We start from the raw sequence: 19,861 nt of genomic DNA, 5'->3' as shown, positions 1-19,861 counted from the left end.
TTCTTCTTCTTCTTCTTCTTCTTCTTCTTCTTCTTCTTCTTCTTCTTCTTCTTCTTCTTCTTCTTCTTCTTCTTCTTCTTCTTCGAGTAGATAGATGTTTCTGCTGGGACCTTTCTGCAATAAAACACTTTACCTCCTACCATTTAATACGTCTAACTTGTTTTGGTTCCAAGCCAGGTTTTTACGTCCTGTTCCCTACTCTTATTGATTTTGGACAACCAAGGCATCCTTAACATGCGCAATTTGAACACATGACCTCCGAAATATTTTGCCCTTATTGAGAAGGCCAGGTGTTAGCTCTTACCTACTCTAAGATCGGGGCTGTGGCCGAAGGACAGCAGTAAGGAGCCAATGAGTAGCAGTTATGTAGACAGGCTGCCGACAGCGACAGGAGCCCAGAGGAGGGGGGCCAAATAAAGGGGGGGGGGGGGGAGAAAGTTGAGACGAAAGCAGAAGAAAGAACATGGTTAGAGAGCAGGAAAGGAGGTTAAATGAGAAACATTTTTAGAAAAGATATTTTTCCATCGCTGTCAGGTTTCGAAGCCGGGGGCTATTGAATGAGAGGCGAACACGACAAACTTGAGACCACGAGAGCCCCCCTGTCATTTGCCTTGGATGTAATGAGAACATTAACATTCTGTGTTGATGCTGATTCTGTATGTTGATATTCTGGTATATCCAGCAACAATTTCCCTCAAGGATCAATAGAGTTTTATCTTGTCATCAAATCATGCAAGGGTAGAAAGATAGCAACATAATGTTTGGAAACCCTCAACAGATGTGTGTTTGATGTGTACGAGTTTGCATATGTATGTGGCTGTATGTTTATTATGTGTGTTTGTATATTTGGTATGTAGGTGTTTTTGTGTTGGTTGAGTATTTGTTTGCATTTGTCGGGTAATGCAGGCCACACGCGACACAGGCCGTCCTTGGGATCTGCGAGGCCGCCCTAGTGCCGCCTTGAGTTTTGTCCCGAGGCCCGCTGAGGCGACCCGGGCCAGGTGCACACATACGGCACAGGCCAGGACTGTGCAAACCTAGTACATACCATCGAAGAGACCAACCACATGTCTAGCAATAGGTCTATATTTGAAAATGAAGCAAAGAAGGGTCTAGTCCAAAAACTGGCTTCTTCATAGGTCTAAACACACGTACATCAAATTGCTTAGTAAATTGGGGGATTATTCTTCAGACTACCGGAATTATTTACGAATGGACGAGAGTACGTTCACAAAGTTGCTGCATATTGTGAGTCCTTCGATAGGAAAACAGAATACCATGATGAGAGAGGCAATTTTGCCACATGAGAGATTGACTGCAACATCAATTTCCCTTGCAACACGCAGATCATACGAGGATTATTAATGTGAGGCAGCGTGGTGGAATCAGGCTCTCGTCAATTTTTGGGCATGTTGAGTTAATGGTATTGTCGTTTAGCTTGTTCACTGGTCCTTATTTGGAGGAAAAAAATATCCATTTATCTTGAATACAAGTCGAGATATTTGCGAAAGAAGCAGGTGGGGTTCACCTGTTTTCAGAGGTAAAATTGGTGAAAAAATGACCGCCAAGGATTAGTTATTTCCCTAGCTTTAAGAGTCCTTGGTAACTGAAAATTTACATTTTTTGTGCCGCCTGTAATCAACGTTTTTCAGAAAAATCCACACAGAAATAAGTTCCTTAATGGGCATGAAAGGTGTTCAGCAAAAAAACAAAAATTTTATAAAAATTCACAAATCTGCGGAAAAATGCAAGTTTCGTTACTTTGATTATTTTGACGAGAGCCCGATTCCACCGCGCTGCCTCACATTTGTAATGACACTATTCATAATGGCATTTGCGTCAAAGTTTTTCTCGTAACTAAAGAGTTCCTCATATTATGCTTTGTCTTTGAGCTGTCTGTTGCTGTTTTCTCTGCAATTAATTTCCCAAAGGCATTGGTGTTTTAGTATATTATTATATATCAAAGTTCAAAGCATTATCTCTTGAGCACGTTGCCAATTTCTTTCATTAACACCTCTACTCAGCACACTGGCCTCATGGAAATTTCAGGCCGGGACAGAATTCAGTTACGTCGTGTTCAGTGCTTGCACAGGCCGAGGATAATTTGTTTTATTTCGGCCAGGGCTTGCCCACGCTGGGCCTGTGCTAGGTTTGTCTGAGGCATGTGCAGTCCACATGGGGTCGGGCCTCAAAGACAGCCTGTTTCGTGTGTGGCCCGAATTGATGTGTGCGTGTTAAGTATGTTTGTAAGTGCCAAAGATTAGACGTGTTACAGGGGAGTCACAAACAAAAAGACTAGGTTGCACAAGACGGTAGCAAACACAAAAGGCAGAAGAAGAGATAGGGATGATAGACGTTTGATTGGAAAGAAGGAGCAAACTACTCTAGACCACCCACTAAGAACCCACTTTTCGGATTTTTTAAAAGTATCTCAAAACGAGGAGAATTAATCCCCTTTGTTATGTACGATCTTTGGGTACGTTTACCGAAGATAAATGCGATAACAGAGCCCCAAGTTGTCACCGTTTATTTCACCTCGGTGTCGTTTCGTTTTCCCGTAACATTTATGGCTACCACCTAAATTCCAACTTTATCCGTGAGTGGTTGGCCGGAGCTCTGGTATGGTTTGCTCCCTCTTTCCTCTCTAAGAACTATCGTCCTTATCCCTCCTCCTTCATTTCTATGTATGTTAAGGTGTAGACAGAGTAGAGTCACCTTTCTGGAGCTTGCCCCAAGCCTCCCCACTTCCCTTTTGGGGAGAGCAAGGGGAGAGGAAAGTCGGCGACAGAGTGAAGGCTTCTCCCCTCCCCCGACGTCCCCCATGAAGGGGTGACATCTTCACTCTTTTAAATCAGTGTTCGTGATTGTCATTTACATTTATTAATGTAAAAATATTTTCGAGGCTGGCCTATCTCTGTATATGCAAGATGGACGAAGAAATATTTCAGTGGATGGTTTTATATTGGTTGAGAAAACGAAGGCTGAACAAACGCTGTTACTGGGTTCACAAAATATACCAACGTCGTAGTAAGTATGCTCCTTTTGTATCGTGTGCAAGTGAGTACACACACCGAGTGGAGGTTATAGGTGACTGAAGGTACGAGAAATTTTAGTGCTGCCTTTTAGAAGGCCTACATGATAATTCAGTTGACAAAATGGACTCGCCAGATGAAGACACTCTGATGATCTTAGTTCTATTGAGAAAGCGCAGAAAAAGAGGAAAGCGCAGCTTATGGTCTCGAGGGCATTTCCTTTTGAGACACACAAGAGGAAAATAAAACGAAACTTTTGCTCCTAAAAGGAAAAAAGGGATGGTAGGCTCTTTCAATTATTTGAGAATGTCATATGAGAATGTCATATAGGACATACGACAGACTTAAGAATAATGACAATGGCAATGACAAAGACAATATTTATTCATCTCGCAGTGAGAATTTTGTCTAGGTCGTTAACAACGGCAGTAGACGTTACAAAGGATAGGTGCACTCACGCATACGCACAAGGCAAGACATTAGTAAATACATGTCTCCCGTGCTGGGACAACCCGCTCCGTAAAACATTCTCTCTCTCTCTCTCCCTCTCTCTCTCTCTCTCTCTCTCTCTCTCTCTCTCTCTCTCTCTCTCTCTCTCTCTCTCTCTCTCTCTCTCTCTCTCTCTGTATGTGTGTGTGTGTGTGTGTGTGTGTGTGTGTGTGTGTGTGTGTGTTTCATTTGTAGCACTGTGTGTTCAGTAACCACACTGCAGTTGGTACGAATGAATTTCTATATCTGTCTGTTCTTGCTTTTTTGGGAATGTATAATTTACTGCGGGTTGATAGTTGAAATTCCAATGTCAGTTGGTGACTATGGTCACTAAGCATTATTTCCACCTTTTTTAGAACGTTTGTCTTGTGCAGATATTCAAAGTTACTTAGGTCTCTACATTATTGTTCTTGATGCTTTTCTGGACACCAACATTTATCAAAGTTTCTATTGTGGTGAAATCTCTGGTGCTTCGATTTCTACAACCTATTTGATCCTCCGATCTCTGTTTTAGTAGTCTCGATGTGTAGGGTCTCGTGTTTTTGGCTGGCATGTACACTAACTCAATTACTAATTTTCTATAGCCGTCCATTCTGAAAGACCTATTGTTTTTTCTTGGTGATACGGCCATCAATGGAGAGCTGGGATAGATAGCCTCAAATATATAGTTAGGTGACTCTTGTGTTGACATGTTTATTTCTTTTTTAAAGTCGAGGGTTTTACGGCGCTCGCAGGATCTTTTACGAGTAGACTTAGCTAATTTTGATACTCTGATTCCGAATATCACAATATTTTTTCAAAATAAAAATGTTGAAGGAAATTTTGTTACCTCAATTCACTGACGAGGACTCAAGCCACGCTAATGGTGACAGCCGACTCCCGCCGGCTTCCTTTGACGTTTTCATTAAGGTGCCCACTGAGTGGATCCGAGCGTTTCTCAGACGAGATTTCACGACCGAGAATGGTTCCAAGTCTCCGGGGGTTTTTTTAATTTTGGAGTGATAATATTAGCTTACGTCATCTAGTTGACAGTAGCTAGTAGGTCAGGGGTGGCGCATGCTGACATGCTAGGCTAGCATAGATGTGGATCTTCTTCTTCTTCTTCCTCGTTCTCGATGACAGCAGCTAGACAGTCAGTCCGATGTCGCGCACAAACTGTGCAGTCCTGCAAATCTTGGAGACTGCCATAGAGCTTTCTCTCAAGGGGAATCACATTCTACCACGTCTGTGTACGAAGGGTGGCACAGCGCGGGCAAAGCTGAAGGGTATGGTTGGCATCCACTTGGTCTTGTCCACATTCACAGATCGCGGACTTTTAATTTATTGTGCATGTGGTATTTGGATCTGTTGTGACCGCAACGGAGTTGGAAGATTGTGACTTGATCAGCTCTATTTAGTGTGTAGTAGGGGTCACGTCTGTTGTGTTTAAGGCGGGATCTTGATGTGGATCTAGATAATCAGAATTGCGTCTGAGAGTCTTACTTCTTTTGTTATGGACGCAATAGCTTAGATGCTCCTTTATTAACTGAAAAGAAGAAGGCAGAATTGCAGGCGTTACTGGGTAAATAATATTTATCAACAACATAGATAATGTAAAAAATGTGTGTTTGGTATTGAACTAGTGTCATTTTTCAAGCTGATTTCAAATCTGTAGTCAAAATTTAGATTTTAGAAATGGGTCTCTGAAATTCCTCCCGACAGGAGGTTTTGTCGAATCACGGATCAAATCAAAAGCGCTGCGCTTAGTTAGTCCCGTGAACGGACGATACATTGGAAACTGGTGGAAACGAATCTTGAGCACTCAGTGCAGTCTATTTATATTTCATAGTGAATAAATTCTCCCGATAAAATGTTGTTCCGTGGACAAGAAATGCTCGGATCCACTCGGATTGAGCTTTAAAGGGGTAAAAAAAATTGGGCTATCTATCCCAGCTCTCCATTGATCGCCGTATCACCAAGAAGTAAGCATAGGTCTATCAGAATGGACGATTATAGAAAACTAGTTGTTGAGTTAGTACAAGCCAAGCCAATGATATGTGTCCCTACACATCGAGACTACAAAAACAGAGATCAGAGGACCCAATAGGTTGTAAATATAGAAGCCATTGAGGTTAAAACATGAGACTACACAGAGGGCGTAAACAGGGCTACGATTGGCTGAACCTTTGATCCATGAATACATTAAGTATGTTTACGGTAATCTGGGAAATCCCAGTTTCGGTCTCCATAACTCTATGCCATCTTCTCACTTCTGACAGAGGGTTTGGAGCGCTCATAGAAGAAGAAGACGAAGAAGAAGAAGGAGGAGGATGAGGAGGAGTAGATGGGAGGAGTAGATGGAGGAGAAGAAAAAGAAGAAGTAGGAGAAGCAGGAGGGGGAGGAGAAGAAGAAAAGGAAGAAAAGGAAGGAGAAGAGGAGGAGAAAAAGAAGAATTTAGTAGTAATACATGTTACAAAATGGGGACTTTTTTGTTATTGTACCTTCGTAGAGATGGGGAGAGAGAGAGAGAGAGAGAGAGAGAGAGAGAGAGAGAGAGAGAGAGAGAGAGAGAGAGAGAGAGAGAGAGAGAGATAGAGAGAGAAAGAGAGAGGGAGTGCGCCGGGAAATCCAAGAGTACCGTAGGCTTACTTAATGTATTCAAGGGTCAAAGGTTCAGCCAATCGTAACCCGGTTTAAGCCATCTGTGTAGTCGCGTGAAGGTCAAAGGTTTCTCTATTTTGACTTCCAGGTCGTCGGGTACAATCGTGGCAGGGTTGCAGTGTGCACTGAAAGCACCAGAAAGCGACCCGACGACCCGATCCGCATTCACTTGTGATCACCCCCTATAATGAACAAAAGGTTGTTGTGTATTTTCCTCGTGTAGATCTATGTCTGAAAAGGAAATGCTCTCGAGACAATAAGCTGCCTTTTCTTTTTTTATGCTTTTTCCCAGTAGAACTAAGAACTTCAGTGTGTCTTCATCTGACGAGTCCATTTTGTCAACTGAATTATCATGTAGGCCTACTTTTGAATTGATGTTGTTTTTCGTTTCGTATTTCGCCAAACGCCGTTGCTATGTGATTTCCTGATGTTTCTAGTTTCACGTTTCCTATTTCATGTTTCACATCACGCGTTTTACTTCATGCCCTATGTGAGTATTGTGAGGCTGGCCCCACATGAGACATGTGATGAAACGAGATATGTGAAATCTGAAACATAAAACACGAGTGACAGAGAATGACAACAAAGATTTTAATGGCTGCCTGCACATAGGAGGTGGCTTGAAACTTGTAACGTGAAATGCGTTTCAACACACGTTGAGGTGAAATGAACATGCTGGTGGTGACAGTCGACTCCAGCCGGCTTCCCATGACGTTTTCATTAGGCGGGGAATAAAATTGAGGAAACAAAATTTCCTTCAACCATCTTATTTTAAAAGATATTGTGATATTCGGAATCAACGTAGCAAAGTTAGCAAGTCAAGTAAAAGATCCGTCTTAAAGCTCAGTGCAAAAGATTTATAAAAATACTGTGCAGTTTACATGTCAACACAAGAGTCACCTAACTACAAATTTGAGGCTATTTATCCCAGCTCTCCATTGATCGCCGTATCACCAATAAGTAAACATAGGTCTTTCAGAAATAGACGATTATAGAAAACTAGTAGTTGAGTTAGTACAAGCCAAGCCAATGATATGTGTCCCTACACATCGAGACTACAAAAAACAGAGATCAGAGGACCCAACGGGTTGTAAAAATGGAAGCACCAGAGATTTTAGTCTGGCGTATGTCCTATATGGCATTCTCAAATAATTGAAAGAGTCCTTCATCACTTATTTCTTTAAGGAACTAAAGGTTCTTGCGTATGTTCCTCTTTGTAAGTCTCAAAAGGAAATGTTCTCGAGACTATGATTAAAATTAACTTTTATTCCTCCATTTGTATTCAAGAGAACCAAAGAAAAAGAGCTGTGTCATTGATACTTTGAGATTCTGAGTACAATTTATTGGTGAAATGAGTACAGCCACATTTTTCGGCAAACAGATGAGGATTTTGCTCTTATGACCCAATTGTGTTGTGAATAGTGTAAAACTCTTAAAACTAAACTGATTTTTCCATTTATGTTCAGGGAGAATCAGAAAAGTGCTGTGCATCGATACTCTCGAAATCTTCTAGACCGCGATTTGTTGGTGCAGTTCGAAGATCATGATGGGTCCATCAGCTGTATTGGGAGGTCGCCTGCTTGTGGGTATGTACATAATTTGTATAATGTGGGGCATAGTTCCGAAATCAGGCGCTCGTCAAAATAACGAAGTCAAAGAAATCGGCATTTTTTGATCGATGGGAAATTTTTTTCTATGTTTTTAAAAAAAATTTATCTCACTTATGTCAATTTAAAAATCCAATTTTATGTGGATTTTATTGAATGAAAAAGGCACAAAAAATGTAATTTTTCCTTCTCCAAGGACTCTCAGGCAATGCAAGTTACCAAACTTCAGTGGCCATTTTCTCGCTAACTTTACCAGTGAAACCAGATTACCCTGACCCTCAATCGCAATAATGTTTATTTTAGACTTATTAAGCATGGATGGATCTTTTCATCAAAAGGAAGTTAAATGAAGATGTTTTAAAAGAACACCCATAACCCCATATACCCAAAAATTGACGGGTGCTCGATTCCACCACGTAATGACATATTATTATAACCTGTGTCCGTGCTGTAGTGTCACTGTCACAACAACCTCGGTCACCACCACGTTATGGTGGTAGCATCTCTTTTTTTTAAAAAGCTATAGGACTTTTGAATAGTTTTGGTAAGCAGCAAAATTCTGACAACGTGGAACAAAACGTTACAAAGACGCACGCACACGTATACTTTTGACCAGCACTTAAGGTCGATCACAGAGTAGGGAGAGTAATTTGTCACGACCTGGTGGAATCATTGCGTCCGTCAATTTTCGGGCATCATTTTAAAACTTGTTCATCTGACCATATTTTGGTGAACGAAATACTGGCCTATCTGGAACAAAAGACAAGACATTTGGGATTGAAGGAGGCCGGGGTTGTCTGGTTTTAGTGGTAAAAGTAGCGAGAAAATAGCCGTCCAAAATTTGGTGATCTTTCAAAGCGTGACAGTCCTTGGACACATTTACCAATGCTTTTCAGTAAATCCAAAAATGATTTTAAATGGACATAAAAGTGTTGAACAAAAAAAAAAAACCCCAACCGAATCAGAAAAACAAATTGTCAAACTGGAGGGAAAATGCCAACATCTTCGATTTCATTATTTTGACGAGCATCTGATTTCACCACGATGTCTCACAATTGCAGAGTAGGGAGAATAATTATCATGGAGAATTCCGTCCTTTTGAATGTTGTATACCTCCCACCCCAGGTTGACCGGCTGGCTGGGTCGGAAGCACGCCTCCTAAATGATCCGAATTGTGTTGAAGGTTTTAAAAAAAGAAAAACCTATACAAGCCATTACTTTGGATATAAAGAGCAAGTTGGCGGTTCATTTAGGCTAGTACCGCACTACGACAGTTTGTCCCGGGACAGACCCGTCAGGAGTTTGAAACCTTTGAATTAGGGCGAGTAGAGAGAGGTCACCGAAAAAGTTTCGGCGTATCGGTGACATATTCTCTGCGCCGATCTTTCTGAGCGTAGAACATAAAGGACACATATTTTCAGCGCGTGTATAGACTGTTCCTCTGAACTAGATCTAGATCTAATTTTCACAGTTGAATGACAGGTTGAGCTTTACTTTAAGTGCCAATTTGTGAACAACTTTCGTGCCTTAAATTCCAAAATGTTTTCTTTGGATGAAAAGTTTGTTAATCTTGGATAGCCTTCTTCCAAAATTAAGGAAGAAACGAATCGGCGTGCACATGCTACTTACTTTCATGTTTTTTACCCCAAAGCCGATTGCTTTCTACAGCTTGTCTGTCTTTATTCAATTTGCATAAAATGTATCCCTTTTATCCCGTGCGGGAGACCGTTTGCATACAACAGAAACAAAAAGATTATTCACGCTAAAATAATAAAATTTGTGAACAACTGTTTTTCTTGAACACGCGCGCACACACACACACACACACACACACACACACACACACACACACAAACACACACACACACACACACACACACACACACACACACACACACACACACACACACACACACACACACACACACACACACACACACAACACAGAGAGCTCACTTATCAACTCAATAACTACAATCTATGGATTAAAAAAAATATTTATTGATTTTTTAAAAATGGTATTCACAAACTCAAATTCTGCTCGGTGAACCTGCAGAATTTCGATCGGTTATTTCAAATATGTAATCAGATTTTGTACACGACGTTTCGTGGTTGAGATAGTGGTCAGTTGAAGAAGTCCCCAGTCCAGCCCTATGACGTCACACATCCGGTGACAGCTCATTGAGAGGGCACTCTTTGCACTGAGCAGCGGCTTTCGGTGAGTAAGAATCAATATTTCATTCCTATAAAATAAGTCGCCACCGATCCCGCCGATCGGCGCAGAGAGTAGGCCGTGTCTCTGTGCGCTTGCAGAAATTGTATAGATGGATTCCTATAACTTACGGTGCCTAGCAGTTATGTGACAAATCGGCCGCCCTTGTGTTCTGTCTCTTAGTGCGCAGACACAGTGGCCGCAGCTGCAGCGATGCACTTTAAAGTTACTCGCCGCGTCTGTTCCGACTTTTTATCTAGCAAACACAGCGGCTGCGTCTTTCGGTTCCGTCGATTCATTCGGCAACGTGTCAGTCAATGAGGACGGCTAAAGAGGTTCTTCAATTGTTGATGCTTTCATGGCTCCATAACAGGAGACGATCCCGCCGTAGATATTGGGTACAGAGAATCAATAAAAAGAGAGACACAGTATGGTGAATACCATCACCTGATGACAGAAATCCTTTCAGACGAAGAAAAATGCCTGAAATATATCCGGATGAGACCCTCCACATTTCAGCTCTTGTTAGACAAAATTGGACCCTACATAGAGAAGCAAACTACCAATTTCCAGAAACCCCTGTCTGCAAAAGAGCGTTTGAATTTGGAAAAAGACAAGCAGGACATACCACATGATACAGACAGTGAAACAACTCTCCCATTTGCATTCGTAGCAGATGATGCATTTCCATTGAGATGAAATTGGATGAAGCCATTTCCAAAAAGACAATTAACTCATGAGAAAGAGCTTTTGAATTATCGCCTATCACGTGCGAGGAATTCAGTTAAATGCTCTTTTGGTAGGATTTCCCAAATGTGGCGTATACTCCTGCGCCAAATTGATGAACAGCCAGAGTCGGCACAGATGCAGTCAAGGCCATCAGTGCTCCACAATTTCATTATCATGCAAGAACCTGGAAGATAGGTGCTACGGCACATTGAGGATGACGTGGTTGAGCCACGAGCAGGCCTACCAACGTTTGACAGACTAGAAGTTATAAGGAGCAGAGCTACCAAAAGTAGAATGGAAGTGAGAAATGCTTTCATTGGATATTTCTCGTCACCACAGGGTGCATTACCATGGCAAAACAGCAAATGCTATAACGTCTGATCAATCCACACTCTCATTTAAAAAGGGTTATCACTGCATCTCTTTTAATAAGCTCTGAAGTAGGCCTATAGTTTGAAACAAGTATACATGCTGTACAGTGTACATACGTTCAGACAAACAGACGGATAGACAGACAGACAAACAGAAAAAAGAAAGAAAGTTCTTACCATTGCATCCAACTTCGTTGGCTACTTTCTTCCATTCGGCCGATGTCATGGCCCTGTTGCAGTAGTTTTGATCTGCTTTGTCATAAAGACATCTTTTTTCAACTACGTGCATTAGATCTAATGCCTCCGACTCCATTGTTGTCAAAATATAACAATTCACTATGACTACACACTACAGGCACTAAACAATCACGCCATAACAGTTCAGCCGCTCGAAATTTTATTTCAGCAGCAAGTGCACACGCTGAACTTTCTCCTCTATCCAGCGCTGCGTCTGCTCCGTGCCCACTGTAGCGCCGTGGATTCAATCCTTCGTTAATAAAATTTGGCAATGCAACTTTTTCGGTTATTTGGGGATTTTTAAAAAATCCTAAACTGTTGTTTAAAATGTAATTATTGTAATTCTGCTCTGTTGCCACCCTAATATGACGACGCTGATTTCAAAAATGTAGTTTGACTTCCGTGAAGCACCAGCTCTGAAATGGTCCCTTGTCCAGTCGGGTGGAAAAAAACGTAAACCGCTCAACCCGAGTTGGAGACGGCATGAGTTCGCGACCTCAGTGCTTTTGTCGCTTCTCCATTTTAATAACAGTGAAAGCAGTTCACAACAAAGAGTGAGCTTTAGAAGAAGTCACATTTTTACTGTTTAAAAAAATGGAGATACGACAAGAAAGCACTGAAGTCGCAAGCGACAGCGAGACGCCCTTCCCAGTTTTTCGTAAGAATGTAGTTGTTTTGATTCCGATAAAACCGACAACGCCAATCCGAGCTTAAAGTAAGTTAAAGCCACCTGCAGTCTGCCAGCTCTATGTGGGGCAAGTTGGAAATCATAAGGGAATTTGTATACCTATCGTCGCTTACTGAGTCAGTCTCCGAAATCTGCGCTCTCTGGTTTCGCCCTTAGAGTGCAATGTACAGCATCTATTACGACAGGAAAATTTTTGCCGATTCTAGTCACGAGCAGTTGTGAATTGCTACAAAATCGGTGGGGCAGGACTACCCCAGTCCCGGGGTTATACCGTTTGTGGTTTCAGAGGCAATGTAGTATAGCCACCAACCGTATTAGGACAACTGTCCCAGACTGGGTGGCGCCTGCTGTCAACATCGTGGGGCTTGAGCGTTGTGACGTATAATCACTTTAAAATTTGCCGCCGCGCAGGATTAATAAACTTGGGGCACAAAACTTTAAAAATGATTATCGCATCTCAAAACAGATTTCATATTCGGAATCAGCGTCTCAGAATAAGCAAAATGGCTCGCGAGAACCCGATTTGATGCAATATTCTGTAATGCGTATGGAATTTGCCATTTATCAATCTTTGGGCGATTAAAGGATATACCTAACACCGCTTTTTATGAGCCGAATGGAGAAACAAACAATTTTAAGTTAGTAATCGGGCATTATATTGCGTTCATCGTGTGATTTTTGCTAATTTTGAGTCGCTGATCAAAATGTGGACAATATTTAAGAAAATTTTGGAATGCATTTTTAACCCCGCCTTGGTCAACAAAGAAGCCGCCTTATGCGCCGGATCAGTCCTTACCTAGTGCGGTATCCGTTTTGACACGTATAATGACAGGACAGGATAGTCCTGTCCGAGACAAGAATGTCTCAGTGCAGTAGGCTACTTGCCTTACTGTTCCTATTGGAACATTCATGGATTCTTGTAAACCCCACCCCAACCACAGCAGTGCAACTGACTGAAGTTGTTAGGCCATTCTCAAAGAGGGGGGGGGGGGGGGGGAGGGGGTTACTGCCTTTGTTCTTTTCTCCATCCTCGTCATTTTTATCTACTTTTCTATGTTTGTCACTCTTGTGAACTACTATTTCCGGGGTGCCTTGATAGTTGAAGCAGACTGCTGTTGAGGCTCGAGAGGCGAGCAAAGCGAGCCCGATTCCCGGTTTGGACTTGTTGGCATGCTCCCCTTGGCGCTCGTACGACCTTATGCAGTTGCGAGCGGCTTAAAACGTTACTAAAACTAAACTGGATACGTGGGCGTCATTTAATTCTCACAGATGGATACATCTCTTGAAATGTACTGGAAATCAGACGTACAGCAGTACTTGTATAGTGAGAAACGAGGATAAGACGCGATTGAATAGGTGTTTTATGGCACTATCGACTCAATATTCCTAATATTGAACTAAATCTAGAATACGAAATCTGAAAAACTAAATTTAATAATACCCTTTTCTTATAATAACAGCGTTTTAAAAATTATACTTTCAATGCTTGAGTGATTAGAAAGGGAGACCAGCAAAGTAAAAAAAAAATGAAAACACGAATACTAGAATTCGTTTCCAATCAACTTTTTATACAACAATTGTCAATAGAATATGACAGCAAACCTTGTCAAGGAATACGAAGACAAAGCTTAAGCGGAATAATAGCCGACACAGAAGTCGGCTCTGCAGCCATCGCTGACCCACATGGTATTGGCCATGAAACCATAAGTGGCTCCCCAAGTGCAGGGGGCAGCAGACTGTTGGTTGACCACTCGCATGGAGTAGATGCAGGAGGCTGAGGGGAGGACCTTGGTTGCATACTTGTAGTTCCAGCTGCTCATGTTTAACGTAGTGGTGGTGCTGGTGCCTGAAGAGACGGACATGGAAGTGGGTGATTCGAATGTGGATAGGAAGGACAAGTCGTCGCAAGCACAAGGGTCCTATCCCGAAAAATGCCGATTTGAGAAAATCTATAAAGTGTTTGCCCCATGTAAGTTCCTTCAAAGACCCAAGGAGCTCTCTATAACCGAACAAATACACACCAGTGACACCAAACTATGCTTTTGGTGCAGGTTAAGATTTCTGGAAAACACCGCGATCTGGATTAGCCCGCTTGTTCTTGAAAGCGAACATTTGAGAAGTTTTAACGAAAGTTACTTCTCAGATTTCATCCCAGAAGACAGATATGTCAATGTATAAGCTAGGTTTATACATTTTATTGGTATGAAATGTTAATAGACGCGTTTTAAACTTGAAAATGGCACCAGTTGAACTTCACATTTGACCCGTGTCGATTTACCGCCGATAACACCATTGGTGTATGGTTAAAACTACCTTTGTCAGCATCCCTCACATTTTGTTGTGGATAGGGAGGACAGTTTCGTTGGAGTAAAGAGAAACATCGACACAATGGTGAGAGTACAGGGAAAGTGTACGACAGAAACCGGTGGAAACGTAAGGTGGACCCATCTATAGTGCCACCAGCCCGCCAGATGTTTTGGAAAATCATGTTGCTTGTATAAAAGGTAGAGCCCTGGATCCAGTCGAAGTAAAGAGAAAGAATACAGGTATTACAAAAATATATTCTACAATGGACATCTATATAAATCGTTTGTGCATCAGCATGCATGGTTTGAACCTCAGTTTACCCCTTTCTGAGCAATACAATATGTACGCCCCCCTCCCCTAAAGAAATGCCTATATATTATATACCCCTGCACCGAAAACTTCCGTTTTTAAACTTTTACAATGCGAGCTTAAACATTTATTATAGGTGAAGTTGTACGGTTTAATAAGCCCAACACTGGCTGTGAGTAATCGAAGACAATTGTGAAAATATGCAAGTATGTTGAAACTTCGGAACCGATTTCTCAGTTCGGGCTTAAATATTCTCCCCAACATAACAGCTCTATTACAGTCCGGACAACAAATTGCCCAACTTGAGGCCACTACACTGAATCTAAGACGCGAATCTCTCCAACTTTTTTGCATGTGGCTCTGAATTCTAAGAGACCTACAAAATCCATAGGTTTTGTCTCTGGGAATCGGGCGTTGTCCCGACTATAGAAGATATTTTCGAAATCTAAATTGCTGAATACCCAGTTGGTAGAAATTTATCCAAATGTCATTTAAGTAATTGCAAGTTGCCACGTATCCGTTTATTTTGTGTTTTTACGGCACTATCGACTAAGATGAAGATGCCTGCTCAACTATCGTCTCCTACCTTTGACGTAACAGATGTTGAAGTCAGCACGGCAGCCATGATCCACCCACACCGTGGAGTTCTCATTGTAGAAGCCGAAGGATTTATCCAGGTCGCAACTGGCCGCGGACTGTCGATCTTCAACGGTCATGTTGATGAACAACGAGGCCCCCTCCACTTTCTTCTCGGCGTACTTGTAGCTCCAACTCTCCACCCTCAGTGTTTGGCACTCGGTTGGCATCACTGGGGAGCCAGATTTTGAGTAGGGGTTTTACGGCACTATAGACTCGTTTTGGTTTTTAGGAGCCAGAAATAAGGAAGAGTTGTGAGGCAAGACATGGGGAAAAAATTACATTTTCTGATAATTCATGAAAAGGTACGGTACAATCTGCAGCGTTAATACAAGACAATAGATACGGTTTCTGACTTCCTTAAAACTAAATCGTTCGCTTAAACGGAACACATTTTCATACTTACGTGTACTGAATCCGAGCTGCAACTGCAAGGATACAACTCAGACAAATATGCTTTTCATAAGCAAAAAAAGGAAACGTCGCTGGAAAAAAAGACTGACAGAACAAAAGTTTAAGCACGTCATTACGATTATCTTTATGAATCGGCGTCCTTTGGGAGATGAAGGTGAACAGAGGTGGTTCACAGGTGCACTAGTATGGTTTGCCTCATTCCTACCAAACAAGCGTCTTTTATCTTCAATTTTGGAAGTTCATTCTCTTGTAGCACCTAATCTTCGGTACTTAATAACCTAAACTTACCTGGGAGATAGCAAACTTTGAAGTCGGCACGACAGCCGTGATCAACCCAAAGAGTGGCTTTTTCGTAGCCGAAGGATTTTCGAAAGGTACATGCAGCTGCAGATTGCTGATCTACCACTGTCATGTTGAGGACGTATGAGGCATCTTCCACAACCTTCTCGGCGTATTTGTAGCTCCAACTTTCCACCCTGATTGTATCGCACCTATCCTGGTTTGCTGGGGAGGAACAAATGAAAGCAATAGAAAAAAATGAAGACCACAAGGAACAAAGACAAGTCTCAAAATGAAAATCGTGAGGGTATCAATGTTAAACTCTTGTTGACTCATGACTGTATTTCTGTTCAACTGTTGATTAGTGTTGTCAGACTTCCCATTCAACGACACAACAATAAACCACCAGTCAAGCATATGAAGTTACGAGTCCACAAGCTAGAAATTTGGTAGGCTACCAGCTACCTTGTTCTGAACAGCTGTGATCATATATTGGCACACAACCTTTAAGTGCTATTGGACATTGTTGGACGTTTGGAGCTACTAAAGCCACTATATCAGTTACAAAAATGTTCTTTCTGCTCAGTCAAAAATCGTAAAATTATCCGGAGAAGTTATCAGGATATTCAAAGAACTGCGTTCGAAAACCTTTACATTTCTTGTGTACGTCATATTTCTCAAAACTAGGTACTGAGCAGATTACTAAGGTAGCGAATAAAGGAACTTACTGCATGTCAAAGTTCTAGTTTACCAAAAACCTACTCACCGCAGCACGCTTGTGTGGCAGTCAGGGTGAAGAGAAGTGCGAGGATTACAGCGGCGTTCATCGTGGCTTGTCTTGGCTTGTCTTGTCTTGGCTTGGCTTGTCTTGGCTTGTCTTGTCTTGGCTTGTCTGGGACTTGTGGAGCGTCAATGACCTTCTTTGGTTGTGAACTGAAACTGCCCCCTGCTTATATCCCAAAAGCAGTCATCCGGTGTCGACACAGTTTTGTCTCCACCAGAAAAATGGAAAGTTGTATTTTGTGACTCCATAATTGTCAACCAGTGAAATGTTTCGTTGAAAAGGCACATCCAGGTACAGGGACATCGTGGTACTCGATAGTAAATCCTGAGCATGTTGGAATTGAACTCCTGTTGTAATTTAACGAAGAACCTACCCAGCGCCACACATTTGCTAGTTCAGTTAAAGTAGAGGCTGCAAAGAAAGAAAAAAAAAGAAACGAAGAATAGAAGGTATCAGAATACGTTATTGGGTAGAGTTAGAATAAGAAAGCAGAAGCAGATAATTTGGAATGAAGATAGCATCATTTGCATTTGCGTGGCAACTGAACTGAAAAAATATGGGAATCGAACTCAGGGGCTCTGTGTGCGACGATGAAACGCCTAATCACGACACCACAGGTCCCGGTATCCGCGGTACTATCGATTTGACAACTGGCTACCCTAGAAGTGAATTGTTCTATCTCCCATTTGTGGCCGATTTGAATTACTAAGACCAAGGGATAAGAAATCGAATGCTGTATCTGCGCCGTCAAAATCGTACAATTTTCGGGGTCAAAATCGTAAAGTTTTCGGGGTCAATATCAAGATATTCAGAGAATTGCAGTTGAAAAAGCTTGACATCCTGTGAAACTCAAAATTTTAAAAGTCAAACTTCTCAAAACTAGGATGTAAGCAGATAGAACGTTGTAATTCTGAGGTAGCAAACTGTCAAACTCGAGTCACGAGATAAACACGTCTTTATGTCTATGTTTTGATCTATATTCGGTACATGTCAGATGAAATTAATTGGAGCTAAAAATGAAACTCATCACCGTAAAATCATTTAATTTTTGTGAAAAAAGACCCACGCATTTTGGACCTCCAATTAACAGACATGTGTCCTTTTCCGATTTAATTTGTGCCCACCCTTTTTTCCACGTTCCGCATGTACTCATTCGCTTCAGCGTTCACTTTGCACACCGCAAAACTGAAGAGTACGACTTAATCCCCCGTGGGGCGTTCACTCTTTCGCTCCACCAGTTTATGTATGTGAGAATGTGTGTGCCTGTGTGTGTGTGTGTGTGTGTGTGTGTGTGTGTGTGTGTGTTTGTTTGTTTGTTTGTTTGTTTGTGAGAGAGCTTGCGTGTATGAATTTACCACACAGTACAATTATTTCTTTGTAAAACACGAATAGTGTCTATTTATTTAGTGTCGCTTTCGGTGTTGTTTTTGTTGTTATTGTTGTTGTTGTTGTTGTGGTTGTTGTTGCTGTTGTTGTTGTTATTGCTGCTGCTGTTATTGTTGTTGCTGCTGTTTTCGTAGTTGTTGTTGTTGTTGTTGTTGTCGTCGTTGGTGTAAGTGGTCTCAGTAACTTTCATTATTTGACCAATCTCAATGAACTATTCCCCTTGTTTTAAGGCAGCTACACACGTTAAACTGCATGTGATGTGGATGACGCACCGACCCGTCGAACTGGGGTTTTGTGCGGCGGTTTGAACGCCGTTTCACATTCCGGTCAAAACCCCTAGGTTACGGCCGGTTGGAAAGTATATTATGTGTAGCGGCCTTTAGGAAAGACGCTTGATTACTTCTCAGAGTTAAAGTAAAAATAGCGAGAGGCTGGCGTGTGTACTGGTGTGCTTTGCTCCTTCTTTCCTATCAAACAACTATCATTCTTATCTCCCCTCCTCCGTTTTGTGTTTCTTGCTCTCTTGTAACAACTCTAACCTTCGGAACTTATATTTATTCTTAAAAAGCGTATTGTATTGCGAGTGCCGTTAAACTCACCATTAACTAAACTAAAGCAAATGTATTATTATTTATATCCCATCTGTTCACAGCTGCTTTCATTTTGGCGCTAACTCTGATGACGTCACCCCCAGCGAGTGGAAAACGTAAGTGACTTTGAATCTATTGTTTGACCTGTCTTTACGCTCTCGTCAAAGTGATTTGTGTCACACGCGGTGGAATCAGGCGGTCGTCAGTTTTTCAGAATGCTGAGTTATTGTTGTTTTTGAAGGAAAAAAATACCCATGTTTCTTGAATGGAAGTCGAGATATTTGCGATTAAAGGAAGTGGGGCGGCCTGATTTCAGAGGTAAAGTAGCGAGAAAATGGCCACCAAAGCCTGGTATCTTCCTGTGCTTGAGAATCTTTGGCAACTGTAAAAAAAATGTAACTTGAATAGACGTCGAGATATTTGCAATCGAAGGAGGTGGAGCGTCTACCGGTTTCAGAAGTAAAATTAGCGAGAAAATAGCCACCGTAGTTTGGGGAATTCCATAGTTTGGTAGTACTTGGAAACTGGAAATTAACATTCTTTGAGCCTTTAATCAACCTTGTATGATTGTAAATGGACAAGATAGGTGTGAAGCCAAAAAACAGAAATTGAATAAAAATTGCCAAACTGGGGGAAAATTCCCGTATCTTTCATTCTATTATTTTGACGAGGCCCTGATTTCATCACGATGCCTCACATTTGTACTATAAATTACATCATGACCCGGTGGGATCAGACTCTTGTTCGTTTCTAGCATGATATTATGTAGTTATTGGTATTTAAAGCTTGTTTATTTCATTTGAATTTGTGGAAAAAGTACTCATCTATTTTTATTGATGGAGAGAGGTTTGGTTATCTTTTGTACGTTTTTTTATGGGGGAGGGGGAGACGGGTGGGGAGCTTCGCCTTAGAAATGTGAAAAGACAAAATCAAGTCTTTTTAATGATTCTACTGGGTAAAGAAGTTCAAGATCAAAGTTTTAGTTTCTGGAACGAATTAATGTTAGATTATATTCTCGGTTAAGCCAAATATTTCTTTACAAAGTGAAACAAACCAGAAAACTTTGTTTATATTTTTATCTGATTGTCGAGATTAATAATCTTCAGTCTGAACAATCAATAAGCCTTTTCATCAATGCAACCCCCCCCCC

General features: G+C 41.6%; 1 protein-coding gene and 1 long non-coding RNA gene across 2 annotated transcripts in view; one reads left to right on the top strand and one right to left on the bottom strand.

Moving 5' to 3' along the window:
* Nucleotides 1-18,827, top strand: part of LOC106014193 — a 19,824-nt gene extending 997 nt beyond the window's left edge. Inside the window, exons 2-3 of the long non-coding RNA XR_001185534.1 lie at nucleotides 7,629-7,748; nucleotides 18,774-18,827. This is a non-coding gene — a long non-coding RNA (uncharacterized LOC106014193). The remainder of the gene's footprint in view (nucleotides 1-7,628; nucleotides 7,749-18,773) is intronic.
* LOC101862395 (lectin ADEL) lies at nucleotides 13,554-16,860 on the bottom strand. The gene is made up of 5 exons (XM_005091627.1): nucleotides 16,843-16,860; nucleotides 16,718-16,812; nucleotides 15,961-16,176; nucleotides 15,209-15,430; nucleotides 13,554-13,852 (listed from the first exon to the last, which is right to left on the bottom strand). Exons 2-5 carry the CDS (start codon nucleotides 16,776-16,778, stop codon nucleotides 13,635-13,637), a joined length of 717 nt encoding a protein of 238 aa, XP_005091684.1. The 5' UTR covers nucleotides 16,779-16,812; nucleotides 16,843-16,860; the 3' UTR covers nucleotides 13,554-13,634.
* Nucleotides 18,828-19,861: the final 1,034 nt, after the last annotated feature.

This window comes from Aplysia californica, unplaced genomic scaffold, assembly GCF_000002075.1.
Source record: "Aplysia californica isolate F4 #8 unplaced genomic scaffold, AplCal3.0 scaffold00033, whole genome shotgun sequence".
NCBI classification, from domain to species: Eukaryota; Metazoa; Mollusca; class Gastropoda; order Aplysiida; family Aplysiidae; genus Aplysia; species Aplysia californica.
This window is presented reverse-complemented; position numbering and strand designations above follow the sequence as displayed.